At 36.9% G+C, this 13,646-nt stretch overlaps 1 protein-coding gene across 1 annotated transcript in view; it reads left to right on the top strand.

Annotated features, from left to right (window-relative positions):
• USH2A (usherin) overlaps nt 1-13,646 on the top strand; it is a 405,495-nt gene that overhangs the window by 167,979 nt on the left and 223,870 nt on the right. The window contains exons 30-31 of the mRNA XM_076334572.1: nt 6,428-6,541; nt 9,484-9,645. Of these exons, the coding sequence (XP_076190687.1) occupies nt 6,428-6,541; nt 9,484-9,645 (276 nt within the window). The remainder of the gene's footprint in view (nt 1-6,427; nt 6,542-9,483; nt 9,646-13,646) is intronic.

Genomic DNA, 13,646 nt, shown 5'->3' with positions numbered 1-13,646 from the left:
AAGCCAAAACTTTGTATTGAAAATATGGTTTTCAAGAGCTGCTTCATCAGGTGCTTGAACCACGTTTAAATACAAGAACGGTTGTCACTTTCAGGTAATTTATTTCTGTTTATCATCATTTTGTAGAAGTAACCTTTGGTCAAAAGCACAGATAGATGACAGAAAACATCTAAATATTTCCCATAGCCGGAAGAACGACGGTATGCACTTTACGGTGCCATGCCACGGTGTGCGATCTGGAAGGCTCTATGCACCCTTCTGACACAAAGGGGTATCATGTACCGAGACCCTTGTAATGACTGGGGCTGCGATGCTCACTGTTGGCTTGTTTTGTCCCTGTGGGTGTCTTACGGAGATTTGGTCTCTCCGTCTCTCTCACCCATATGTACGCACACCTCTGTCGGTGGGAGGAGCTGCAGGAGTATACCAGAAGCTGCACTTGAGCCCCTGCTCAGTTCCCTGGTTGACTGCGGCAGGTAATGCAATATAGGGTAGCCAATAGATCTGTCTATGCCCATTAGGTTTCTGTGAGTTGTCAGGTGGTGCCTGAGCTCCTGATGACTCTAAAGCAGAGTGGCAGAATGTAGGTTCGTGTCTCCTTTCATTTAGCTGGCTTTAGCAGACTAGCTGCATATTTTTCAAGATATGCATTTTAAAACATAAATTATATTAATATTCTGCAATATTAAGGTTCTAACTTGATTGAGTTTAGGCCTAAATGAATCTTGTTTACAGTCCAATGCTGTTGTATAAATTTATTCATATGAAATGTAAATTGTCTGATTAAATAAACCTGAACATTTTATCAAAATTACATCAACTCTTAGCTACATACCAATACTTCTATTAATAAAAAGAAATCAACTTCTTAATGTTTGTGAGGATGGAAAGGATTATTAATATGGTTTTTATAGACACTCAAAAAAAGTTTGCAAGAAAGTTAACAGTCTTTCTTTCTCTCTCTGCAAACTTTTAAAATTAATCATCCTGCAGAAAATGAACAATGACAAAGTTATCTGGAAGGATCAAGAGTAACATAGTGATAGATATTACAGAACCAATACTCTCTGTGGCTAATTAACTCTTGGTGCAAAATTGGACTGTTGGGCTAAGGTTTTCTGCAAATTAAAGCAGCCAGAGAGTTGCCCTGTGTTATGAGGAATGTAACAGGCTTCCTTGAACCACTGCAACCTGAATTGCATCTTCAAGGCCAGTGGAACTTGTGTATGGTTGGTTATGAAATTTTTCTGTTGGGAAAAAAAGGGTCTTCCAAGCCAAAGAGATCCAGTAACTAAAGTAAACCTTTTTTTTTGTCCTTATAAGCTAAAGAGTTGGAACAGGTGCCCTCTTGTTCAATAATTCTTCAAAATTTTATGAGTCATACTATACTTATGGTAGAAGATGCTTTAAAAATGCAGATGTATGCGACAGATTGATGTGCACAGGCTTTCAGTCCAGAAATGCATATGTAGAAGACGCATGTACTTAAACAGTTTTTGCTACAATCTGTTGAAAACACAAAGTCAGTTGAGGACTTCCTTTTCTGGTCAGTGGACTGTGATTAAGTGTACTGTGGCAATGATGCATCTCGACACACAAGTGACTTTGTTAGACAGATGCTGTACAACCTCAGGCATTCAAGTTGGCTAAATAGTCTTTAGGTTTGGGGAGGGGAGATTTGGTAATTTTTTTTTTAAGAGTTTAAACAAGAATTAAGTGTTGTTTCCATTGCAATATGTGTATTTCAAAATAGGTCCTTATGAAGTGGAGTGTTAGGGAGGAAACAATGAAAAAATCTGGCAAGGAAAAGTGCCTTTGGCAAAAAACACACTCAGCTTGTGAAACAAATGGAATTTGTGTGGGGAAGCTCTGGGTTTGACTTTGGGAATCTTAACATTCAGTAGCAGAGCTGAGTTTTCAAGCTGCATATGAAAGTCGTGCCTGGTTATGAATAAAATTAGCTAAATCTACCTGTAAAAATAAAATATTGAACTAGTCTTGCAAAATTGTCCTCTTCCACCGTCTTACCTGAGTGCATTTTTTTGTGGAAGTGAGGAAAAGAACTTTAGTATTTGTGTTACATCTGTAAGATTAAACAGCTTTTTTGTGCGAGTCATGCGTGGGCAAGTGGGTTTAGTTTTGTTTTTATGGGAAGGCTCCTTCAATAAATGTATTTTAAAAAGCTCGCCTCAATTTATATTTGTTTAACCAATTCCTTATGCAGAGTAAAAGCTGCTCTGTAAGTTACCATAAGCAAGTGTGTCTTTTCATTTCGGAAGACCTGGTGTGGTGTTTTGAAGCAACTTTCTGAAAAAGCGGGATGACAGATTGGAACAGTGAAGCAGCTGCTTTCATAAAAGTCTTTTAACTGGATGAGGAAATTGCTAAAATACTATAATTGCCTTTGAATCTATTGTTCAGTGTTTGTGAACAAAATATTAGCCCTCATACCTTAGTGGTAAAACAATTTTTTTCCTTGATGAGAAGTATTACTTTTCCACTCAAAATCTGCCAGAATACTGTGGAATCTGGCCGAGTTACCTAAACATATGAGACCTCCCTTTTAGATGTACTGAACAAAAGAAACGTCTCTTTTATGGAGAAGTATGCATTAGAATGATGAATGGAGTGGATGTAAAGATGCAACTAACTCTGACTAGTCCACGCATCCATTTTACCATAAATTCATTGTTGATTCTTTTCTGCTGTCCATGTCAATGTTTTTTGTCCCTTGTCTGCAAGAATGAACCTAGCATTTTCTCTCTGACACAACTCTAAACCTCAACTTTAAATATTGCAAATAATTAAAGATCATTTAAATAAAAGTATAGAAAATTAAATACTAGTTTTGCATATAAAGTGGGCTTAATGTTCTAGGTGTGATTCCAGATCACTCCTTTAGACTGTTAACTTTACATTCATATTTAACAAATGACATTATTCAGTTTCATGGGGTCACTGTGTCAAAATGTCTGTGTTAGAACTTTAATTTATTTCCAAAGGTTCTTTGAGTGGGCAGATAGGAGTGGTGTGTTAGAATGATTTACCGTCTCCGATTCCCCATGTGGATTTTAAGGCTTGGAACGTTGTCTATGATGTAAATTTTAAGTCTAGATGGATTCAGCTGCTCTGTAGTGGCAGGCTGAATGAATGGGACTCATATCCCAAATGTGGGAGGCTGACCCTCTTCTTAAATATTGATGGTGCCTCTAATTCTATCTCCTGATCAAAGTGACAATTTATCTACCTCTCTCCTGTTAGCATTAATAGAATATGTGCAAGTGTGGTTGCGGCCAAATTTTGCATTGTTAGCATCCCATCTTGGAAAGCCTGATGGACTCTTATCAGATCAGCAATTATTTGGTGTAGACAAGAGATGCCGGTCTGAGAATGTGATAATTGAGGAGTTCGGGAAAGTTTTTTAAAGCTGTCAACCGACTTCATTGGATCATAAGCTGTTTTTTATTGCAAAATTTAGTTTGCTGTGCTATAAATTAATTCACGTGTATCAGTGATGATCTTTGCTATGGGACTGCTGACTTTGTACTCTAAGATAGTCAGGCACTGAGTGTAAATTTCACTGACTGACTAAAAGTGCAGAGGAAATGAGTGGGTAATGAGAGCAGAGCAGCCAGTTCTTTAATTGAATTAAAAGCTGGGTGACACCAATGCAGACACCTGTCCAATTACAGACAGGCCAAGGTGTTTACCATTGCTGTACAAGCGATTTGAAGATGACAGAAATCTTTCCGCCCACAGATTAACATAATGAAGGAGAACAGATTACAGTGGATGCTGGCCAAACAGATAGGTTGGCAGCTGAGAAAAAAGTAGTTTGCTGAAGTATGTAAATAAAATCTGTGCACTTGCTATTGCCTACCTATGCAGCACATCTGTTTCTTTGTTGAAAGAAAATAGTGCAAGGGTACGTGTGAAGGAAAAACATTAATTAGGAAATGAACAAATTATTTTTTTAAGTTGCCGCCTTTGCTGAATGTATTTTTTAACATAAACCTCCTGTTGCAAAAGGGTTTATTTGTTTGTGTTTTTTTTTTTTTCTTCAAATTCTCACTGCCCTTCACAAACCTGCCTATGCAATGTACACTCTGTTGCGCTACAGGTGCTTTATGTAAAACCTTTCTACTTTTTCAAAAGTAAACCAAACAGCCCAATCCAAACCTTCTACAGCTACGGGCATCTTTCTGGATCTGTGCTACTTCAGCTCTCAGTGCCTGAAGCCATTGGTGACCCCCGCAGAATGTCTTCCATCAGGAAATGCAAGGAGCATTAATTCACTGTTTCATAAGAAAAGAATGCTACAAGTGCTAAATGTACAAATAAAACTAAATTGCTTCCTAAAGCACAGCAGAGTGCACAGAGTGATGGCATATACGCTATACCATGCTCCTCTTAACTGAGAACCTGCAAATGTCACAGAGGATTTGGTTTCTGCATGTGTTTATTTGCTGAAGGTAATTCCAATAGTACCTTTTATACTTTCCCGTGTTTAACCCTCAATGATCTGGAAATAAGTGCTTTGTACTAAGTCTTATGCAAAAAAGATGGGGTTTTTTGACTGATGAAATTTCTGTGCTGAAGAATTTACTGTAGATTCCAATATTCCTGCTTTACAGGGATAGTAATGCTTTAAAACATCATTATTTCCTACTTTCTGCTTTTTGAATGCTCTTAAAAATATTTGCCTTCCATCACAGGAAGATTACAGGCACATTTGCTTGGGTGGTGGCTGACACAACGTTCTTTTTCTTTCCTGTCACATTTACATTAGATAGTAAGATGGCAGTACAGCTTTCCACTGCTAACGGGATTTGCAAAATCAAAACTATAAGCAGTGAGAGCAGATTCTGGTCAACTGGTTTTAGTTTAACACTACTCTGAAGTAAATGTGATTACTTCTGAATATCTCTTTGTGTGTACCAGTAGAACTGGACCTCAGAGAATTCAAATAGAAAGATTGTTGCAATGCCAACCTTTGAAGTTTTTGGATTAATTACAAGAAAAGGCACAAACATTACTAATTCAGTGAAAGCTAATCTCATATTTTCCATGTGAACACACCTATTAGTAAACACAATATAAACATTTACAGACTTTGATTGTCCCACTCAGAAAATAACATATTTATGCTGTAACTGTTAATTTCCAGCATCAAATTCTCCAGGCCCGTTTTGTGAGTATAAAGGGCTTATGTGGGGAAAAAAGACATTTTTTAATGAAACCCAAAGTTATGTTGCATTCTATGGAGTAAGTCAATGAAGAGTAATAATAAGGACTAGTTTCTTCTACCTGTTTGTGTACATGTAATGCTGAGGGGGTTTGCAGTCTTATTGTACTATGGGAGGTTTGGCTAAGAATTATGGTTCTCTGAGGTACTGTTGTTTTTGAAGCTGCTTTGCAAAATCCCAGTGTCAGACAGGTCAGACAGTTCCGAAATAACATAGTTCGCTTTTTTTTTTTTTAATGAAACACCCCATTGATTTTACTAAAAGCTTTGAGAGTCGAGGTGAGAACATGGTTTGAAATAAAACTTGACATGACTTGGCCTTCTTTTAATTACCACTGCATTTTCATTCCTTATTACTTTATTGTCAGACCTACTTTGGAATGGGAACTGCTGATGTTTCTGAAAATGACTGTAAACCACATTTTTTTCAAAGTAGTCATTCTGTATGTTGCAGTTTAAAATACTGTGTAACTTCCTGAAGTGGTAAGCAGTGATTTGTTGCATTCGCTACGACAAGTAGCTGATCGATATGTGGGAATCTAGCAACTTCTCTTCACCGACATAAGCAGGACCTGAAAAAGCATAAGATTACAGATCTTTTTTTCTTGTAAACCCTTGGATACTGTGTCACCTGAATTATGTTACTGTAGTAGTATGGCAAATGTATGGTCTATATGCTGCCACTGAAGTAATGGAATACAAGTGGGATGTTTCATATAAAAAAGAGATTTCAGTTTATGGATGAATAAGGCCAACACTGGAGAGGAAGCATTAAAAAATTTTGTTCTGGGAGACAGTGAAAATTCCTGGGAAAAACAAAATGAATAACTGAAAAAACTTTGTAAGGCAGGGACTAAGAAAAAAAACTCCTTTATTGTCATTGTTATATTAAAATATACACCTCAATCTTGAAGTAGTATCTGTTATAGTGAGCACAACTAAAGAAACTTAGCTGCATCATTAATATTAAGAACGGAATAAAATACCATTTATTCTTAATTTATTTTGCAAAATTTAAGTCATGGCATAATAGGAATGAAACCTTAAAATCATTTTTCTTTTCCGCCTGTAACAGTGGAAGCTTGTAACAGAAAACTTTATTTTTTTTTACTTCTGTCTGTCTATGTACATAATCAGTCTGTACACTGTACATGCGTAACACCTTGCTTTCTTCTGTTGCAGGCATATTGACAGGCTTGCATCCCTTCACAAACTACGCTGTAACCCTAACTGCTTGCACTTTGGCTGGCTGTACTGAGAGCTTGCATGCATTGAACATCTCCACTCCACAAGAAGGTAAAGTAATTTCAAAGGTCTTGACTTCCACATTTCAGTCATGAATAATAAAACAGGAGAAGAGCTAAATGCTGCAAAGCCATTTGCTGGAAAACCCCAACCTAATTTGATGACAAAGTGCATTGCCAGACCATAATTGCTCCATTTTTTGGGGGGGTGCGAAAATGAATCAAACTCCATACCCTTTAATGACATGCATCTTTAATAGCTGTAATGCAGATTAATGGGCTTTTTAATTGCTGTTACATTGTTCATGCAAGAGCCTTGTCATTAATATGAAGCATCTGAAAGATTAATGAAAGCTTCCTCATTTTACTATGGCTCAGAAGTAAATCTAGAGACAGTCTGACTAAAAAGAATTGATTGTATGGCACAGTATGAAATTGAGAATCAAACGGTTGATTTCCATGGTTTCTTTTAACTGTTAAACACCAGCAATAGGCAACAATTATTTCAGTGTGATGAAACCTCCAAATGCCGATTGAGTTATTTATTAATCACTGTTCAGATTTTCCCTTTTTTTTCTAAACACTTTTACATGTTCTTGTGCTCAAACTTAAATGTTGTGAGTGTAAATTAAAGTTTTCTATTCTTACATTAAGAACTAGAGCAGGAAGAAAGAGAAAATACATTACAGTTCTGACTTTAGAGACTAGGCTGATAAGTAATACACATCAGTTACTGGAGCAAATGCTCCCAAAATGTCTGTGACATATCTAACTCCATTCTCAATTAAACATAAAGTCCGCATCTCTTGGTTCTATCATCCTAAAGCCATGTTAATCCAGTTAAAATCATCAGTTACTCCAAATTTGCACCAGTAGAATAATGAAGACTTTGACATGTATTTATAGGACAGTAGTTAATCTTCCATGATGTGGAGTAGTTTTCAAAATTCCCCCCATCCCACAGTTCTTTGTTTTATCTTCTCATGTAAACTAGGTAGTAATACAGTACTGCTGTGGTTTAACCCAGCAGGCAGCTAAACACCACACAGCCGTTCGCTCACTCCCCCCGCAGTGGGATGGGGGAGAGAATCGGGGGAAAAAAACATAAAATTCATGGGTTGAGATAAAGACTGTTTTATAGGACAGAAAAGGCAGGGAAAATAATAATAAAGATAAAAGAATATACCAAATAAGTGATGCACAATGCAGTTGCTCACCACCCGCTGACCGATGCCCAGCCAGTTCCCGAGCAGCAGTCACCGCCCCCCAGCCAACTCCCCCCCAGTTTATGTACTGAGCATGACATCACATGGTATGGAATGTCCCTCTGGCCAGTTTGGGTCAGCTGTCCTGGCTGTGCCCCCTCCCAGCTTCTTGTGCACCTCCAGCCTTCTCAGTCGGTAGAGCATGGGAAGCTGAAAAGTCCTTGACTAGTGCAAGAACTGCTTAGCAACAACTAAAACATCGGTGTGTTATCAACATTATTCTCATACTAAATCCAAAACACAGCACTGTACCAGCTGCTAGGAAGAAAATTAACTCTATCCCAGCTGAAACCAGGACAAGTACCAATAAAACAAATAAAAATTTTAGCATGAAGTTATGTTAATTACAACCATAATGATTAAAAGAATGCTGGAGTGTTGAACTGCTGCCAAAGCAGGTAGTCACACAATGTGTTGTCCTGATGAGGACAGTCCTGAAGATTGCAGTCTAACATTGCTAGAACAGCATTTTGATGTGAACATGTTAGCAACTGCCAGCAGCACCAATCAAATAAAAAACCAATTATCGCCTCTTGGAAGTTCTAAATAAACTGACTGAGTTTGTCTGGTGGCATTATCCATGAAAGGGTGGAGCCTCTGACAGCCAAATGGTTAATGGACCCTGTGATGTAAACATGAAATACAGTATTATGTAGTTCTTTCTGGTCTAATATTGTAATTAAAAAATAAATTGTTTATGTCTAATAATTTTCTCAGCTTAGTGAATAAAGCAGGAATTCTTACATGTCTGAGAAAAACATCCACTGTTTTCAGATGTGCTGTCAGACTGGGAAGGTTTAGGCAAGAATAGATTCCGCCTCCCCCCCCCCCCCCCGAGATCAAATAAAGCCATGGGGAACATGTGTTTTAACCCTCAGAAGAATTGAACAAAAAGTCAATGTGTGGAGTTTCTATTTTTGGATGCTCTTGTTGCATGCTCTTAGTAACAATAAATTGATGATACAGAAGACAGACACCATATCACACCCTCCAGCTATCCCTGTTTCCCTATTGAAACATTCATTACTTTATATTGTTTTCACATTGCCAGCCACTGCTAGTTATTGTTTTAAATTGCTAGCACAGAGCTTGTAAATTACAAGATATTCCTCCCAGACTGAGGCTCGAGTTCTGCTCCCCTTGCGATATTCAGTGGGATTGCTTGTGCTTCTAGCATATAACTCATTGGAACAGTGAGAGAACTCAGTTTTTAAATTATTATCCATTGCCAGCTTCCCATATATTATATACATAAAATCTACTCTAAACAAACATTACTAAGTGTATTGAATTATGAAAAGTCTGAAATAAGGGGTAGTGCCTAAGAATACAGCATCTGCATTTGTGATTAGAAAGAATGATCACTTTGAGTTAGGAATAAAAAGCATGAAGGAAGAGAAAATAACTTGTATTAAAAAAAGGACTGTACTAAAATCAGGTACCCCTCCCCTTGCTCAGTGTTATGAATCTGGAAAGATAAAGTTACATGGACATAATTATACTCCTAAAAAGCAAAGAGTATATCCTTGTCTTTCATAGAAGTTTCTGTTTGGCTAGGAAACCTCACATGTAATGGGAGAGTTCTCAAAATGCTGGTATGTTGCAAGCATAAAATCTCTTCTGAAATTTCAACTTTACCAAAAATCATTCCGGTAGTAGCTGCTCACTGAAATTATTTATTATTTGTGGAAATATAATATAATATAATGTTATACATTTTTTTCACCAGCCCCTGAAGATGTGCAGTCACCTACAGCCATATCCTTTCCCACGTTCCTACTGATGAGTTGGAGTCCACCCAAAACACCAAATGGTATTATCACCCAATATACTTTATATATGAATGGAGTACCAATTTACTTTGGAAATGGAACTAAATATGTTGTAAAAGGTGAGTTCTCTGCTAGGTAGCATGTCAGATGAGTATCGCATAGTTGTTATGAATAATTATATGACTGACCCCTTTCAGAGGAAAAGAAAAATAACGTTAAAATGAGCTGGATGCACTTGAAACCCTGATGGGTTCAATTTTTTAAAGAATCCTTCACAGAACTCTCTGTTGGGACTCAGAAATTAATGTCGCCATGGTGTAGCTAAATCTTGTGCTGTGTTGTCCTCTTTCACAGCACCTGAGTCATCTTTTTAATGAAGTTTTATAACTTTTTGATCTCGTACCATCTAGCTCTCAAAACAAGTAAACTGTAAGCTGTTGAAGACAAGATATTATGTACAGGTTTAATAGTTTTTCCTACTGTCTTCCTTAAATATTCTTAATTAGAGAGACACTGTGTTGCTTTCCTGAATAGCCCATGTTTATTTCATTTGTTAAAAACATAAACTAATAATGCGTTTTCTTCTGATATGTTATGCAATGTGTCAATAACCAAGTTATATCAGTACTCTTAAACTATTACAGAGAAGTTAAATGGCTGTTATTTGGCAGTACAGTGAAGCATGGTAATCTGACTTCCTATTTTAATGTAATTGGTGTAGTTTAATGAAGTATCCAAGTTATTTGTTCAGACATTATTCAAACAACAAAAAACAAAATAAAAAACAAAATATTGAGCTAGAAGTATCATAGCAGAGCATAAGCACTCTTCTGGACCCATCAGAATTTGTATATGGTAGTAGGTAGAAGTAAAAATGCAGCATTTCATATCGGACAACTCGGGGAAAAAGGGTACCAAGACCCTACTTTCTTTTTAATGTAAGGCCTTAAAATTCAAAGCTATTTCTGCATCTTGAGTTAGTATAAAACATATTTAAAAATTCATATAGTTCAAATTTCTTTGCCTTGCACAGGCCATAAGCTACCAGTGTGGTGGGTCAGTTTTGACACTGAAAAATGAATCCAGTTAGAGAACCTCCTGAAGGCTGTTGATGATCGCTATAATAAATAGTGCACACTTTAAGTCAAACTTTTTCATTCTGTATTCAAAGGTAATGGATTTTTCGTAACCATAGTAACCTTAGTGTATTTCTGGATAAATACATGAGGTATATACATTCTGGTTTTATTTTTGAATATAAACTACCACATTATGTATTACTAATAATATGAAAAATAGGATATAGGTTAGCATAATGACAGCTCAAACTAGTGAGCATTTTTCTTCTGCAAAAAAATAAATATTTATCAAAAGTATAGGTTCAAATAATTTCTCCCCCATCCCCCCCAGTTTTCTGGTATTCTTGTAGTGCCATTTATCTTTTTTGCAAGATCTCCATTAATCTCTTATTGCCATACCATAACACTATTCTTAAGAATTTTGAAGTGCAAATAGTTGTGCTTCCAATCTTATTAAAATCATTACTGAAAGTTCATCATAGGTAGTTTTACTGATGTGTTCATCTGCAACCTGGTTATAAATTGACAAGCAATGTAAAACGTTTGAGGAAACGTTCACCATAATTTATTTTGTTTGGCTGGTTTTAGATTCATGTCTGATTGTATTCTGACTCAACGTCAAAATGAATGCTTATTGATGCAAATTGTGGTCAAGTAACTTCGGTAATTGTTCTTCGAAAATACAGAAAAGGATAAATTAAAAAGAGTCAGGACTTGATTCCTCATGTTCTGCCTCTAAATCTTGAATGATACATCAGAATGCATTCAGCTAAACTAGTCTAAGGAAAAGTCACCTGGTTCATAAGCTTCCTAGAGGAGCTCTTGTTGCTTTTATTTAGAAATTATTTATTTACATTTTTCTAGGAATTTTGATATTTTTGGTCCTATTGAGCACTTCATAACTTTGATTTCAATGACTCTTTAGGCAGACATAAGATATAAAGAGAGCAGAGAATCTTGCTTATTCAAAAGAGAAGGCTAGTGAATCAGATTGTGTTGCCCTACGCAGTACAGCACAAGAGCCACTCTTGCCTACCAATCTGAACATGGTGTGGAGATCAGTCTGTTTACTTTGGATCCATTTTATTTAGCTGCCAGTTTCTCACTCTGCCTGAGGGGAAAGAGGTGATGTGAGCCAGCAGGCTGGGATTTGGGTCACTAGAAATCCCAGTCATTCTGAATCAGGTTTATTCAAGATCTTGCTTAGATCTGCATATAACTTTAATTTGACCTGTTTGTGCTGCCTTTCAGAGCCCAAGATTTTCTTCTTTGTAGGCTAGAGGTAAAAGAGGTATAACATAATCTTTTTTTTTTTTTTAAGGGTTATGGTTTTACAGTGAAAAGTTGCAGCTTTTGACTTTCCAGTGTTATACATGTCTCTCTCCTACATTTTTGGCTTTTCCCATATTATTCTTTTCCTTTCAGCATTTATGCTAGTGATGTTGGTGACTTATTGCCTCAACATAATATGTTATTGACCCTAAACAGAGAGACAAAGTTCATTGTCTCTGACATCTGGTTCCTATTCATTCACCAAAATGATTTTCCTAATTTAATAACTATATGACTGAGTTCCTGACCAGTAGTCTGTACCAGAAAGTCACAGATTTTCTCTGTTTTTTGAAGTGCTGTATCTATTGACATGTTTTTTTAAAACCTTTCTTTTTAGGAAGGCATCAATTCTGTCTAAAAATTAGTACTTCACTGACTTTCACTTCAGTCCATGGAAAGTGCAATCAGTTTAGGCCCATACTAATTAATCCATAACTTGAGGAGGGATATGTTTTCTCAACACCATAATTGCAAATATATTGTTAACTTAGTTTCTGATCTTGACAGTTGTTGAGGGCTTGAAATACTCATTGATTTTCATGGAAATTCTAGTGTTTGTTTCCTCTAGGGGTTGAGCTATAATTAAAAAGGAAACCCTTTAAAGGCACATATGGCAAATGCACACTTTACCACATTGAAAAGGAGGACCCATTAGGCATCCATCATCCATTAGTGCCTTTAAATATTTTCCCCATATTGGCAAATTCGGTTTCTGTGTTGTGAGTAATCAAGCACTGAAATGAAGCCAGCCCCTGTACTGCAACACCTTTTTTAACTGTCTGTCTGCAATTTTTCTGCTTCCCACCTTTATGCATTTGCCTTATGTGGTACTATTTCCTCATGTAATCTGAGTGTTCTTTCACATCCTGAATTCCAGTGAAAGCCTAAGCCTAATGTCTCCAATGGGTAGGGACAAGCCAGGAGGAAATACTCAGTCCAGGATCCCAGGTGGAATTTAGGCTGTGTGAATCCATGCCCCTGTATTCATGCTTTCAGTTCCTCTATGAGTGGAGAAGTGCAGAAGCTCCTGTAACCAAGACCAACAGCTACAGCTCAGGACAGCAATTGCAATAGGGTTCTGCTCTCCAAACCTGCATACCTTACTGTTCTGTAGAGATGACTAGCAGCTGTGAGGAGATGGAGAAGCTTGTACAGTTATCTTCAAAACTCTTAACATATACACACTGATCCTACAAAGCCTTTTGATTTTAGGAAAATTTGAGTTGATTTTTCCCGTGGAGAGGAAAACATGCTTCTCTCACCCATCCAAACACTCACAAGCAAAACTGAAGCTTCTTTGAAACCTGGAGATTTCTTAATGTAATTCTTTTTTTGTATTTTTAAGTTTAGGCAAGGTATTCGTTCTTGTTTTCTCTTTTCTTTAAATTAGTCTCAAAAATTTCCCACTTGCCTTAGATGAAAGAGAAAACAGGGTGGGTTTTACACTGAAAAGTATTAGACTGCAGTGGCCTGAGCTGGTGGTGCCAATACCACTAGCAGAAAGGTGGTCTAATAAATGCAGAAAGATATAGTATAAGCAGAGACAGTAATGATCAGATGTGACCCAAGTGCCAAGTTTTGTTTTGGTGGAAAACTTATTGTTGTGAAGAAACTTTAGAAAAAAGATCAGAGCAAAATATTCCTCTATTCTTTAATGCTGAGCATTTGATGGACTAAGAAAAGGTGTTTGTTACCTAACATGTATACAA

The sequence above is a fragment of the Aptenodytes patagonicus genome, chromosome 3 (assembly GCF_965638725.1).
Source record: "Aptenodytes patagonicus chromosome 3, bAptPat1.pri.cur, whole genome shotgun sequence".
Taxonomy (NCBI): Eukaryota; Metazoa; Chordata; class Aves; order Sphenisciformes; family Spheniscidae; genus Aptenodytes; species Aptenodytes patagonicus.
The sequence above is the reverse complement of the archived record's forward strand: the minus strand, read 5'-3'. Positions and strand labels throughout refer to the sequence as shown.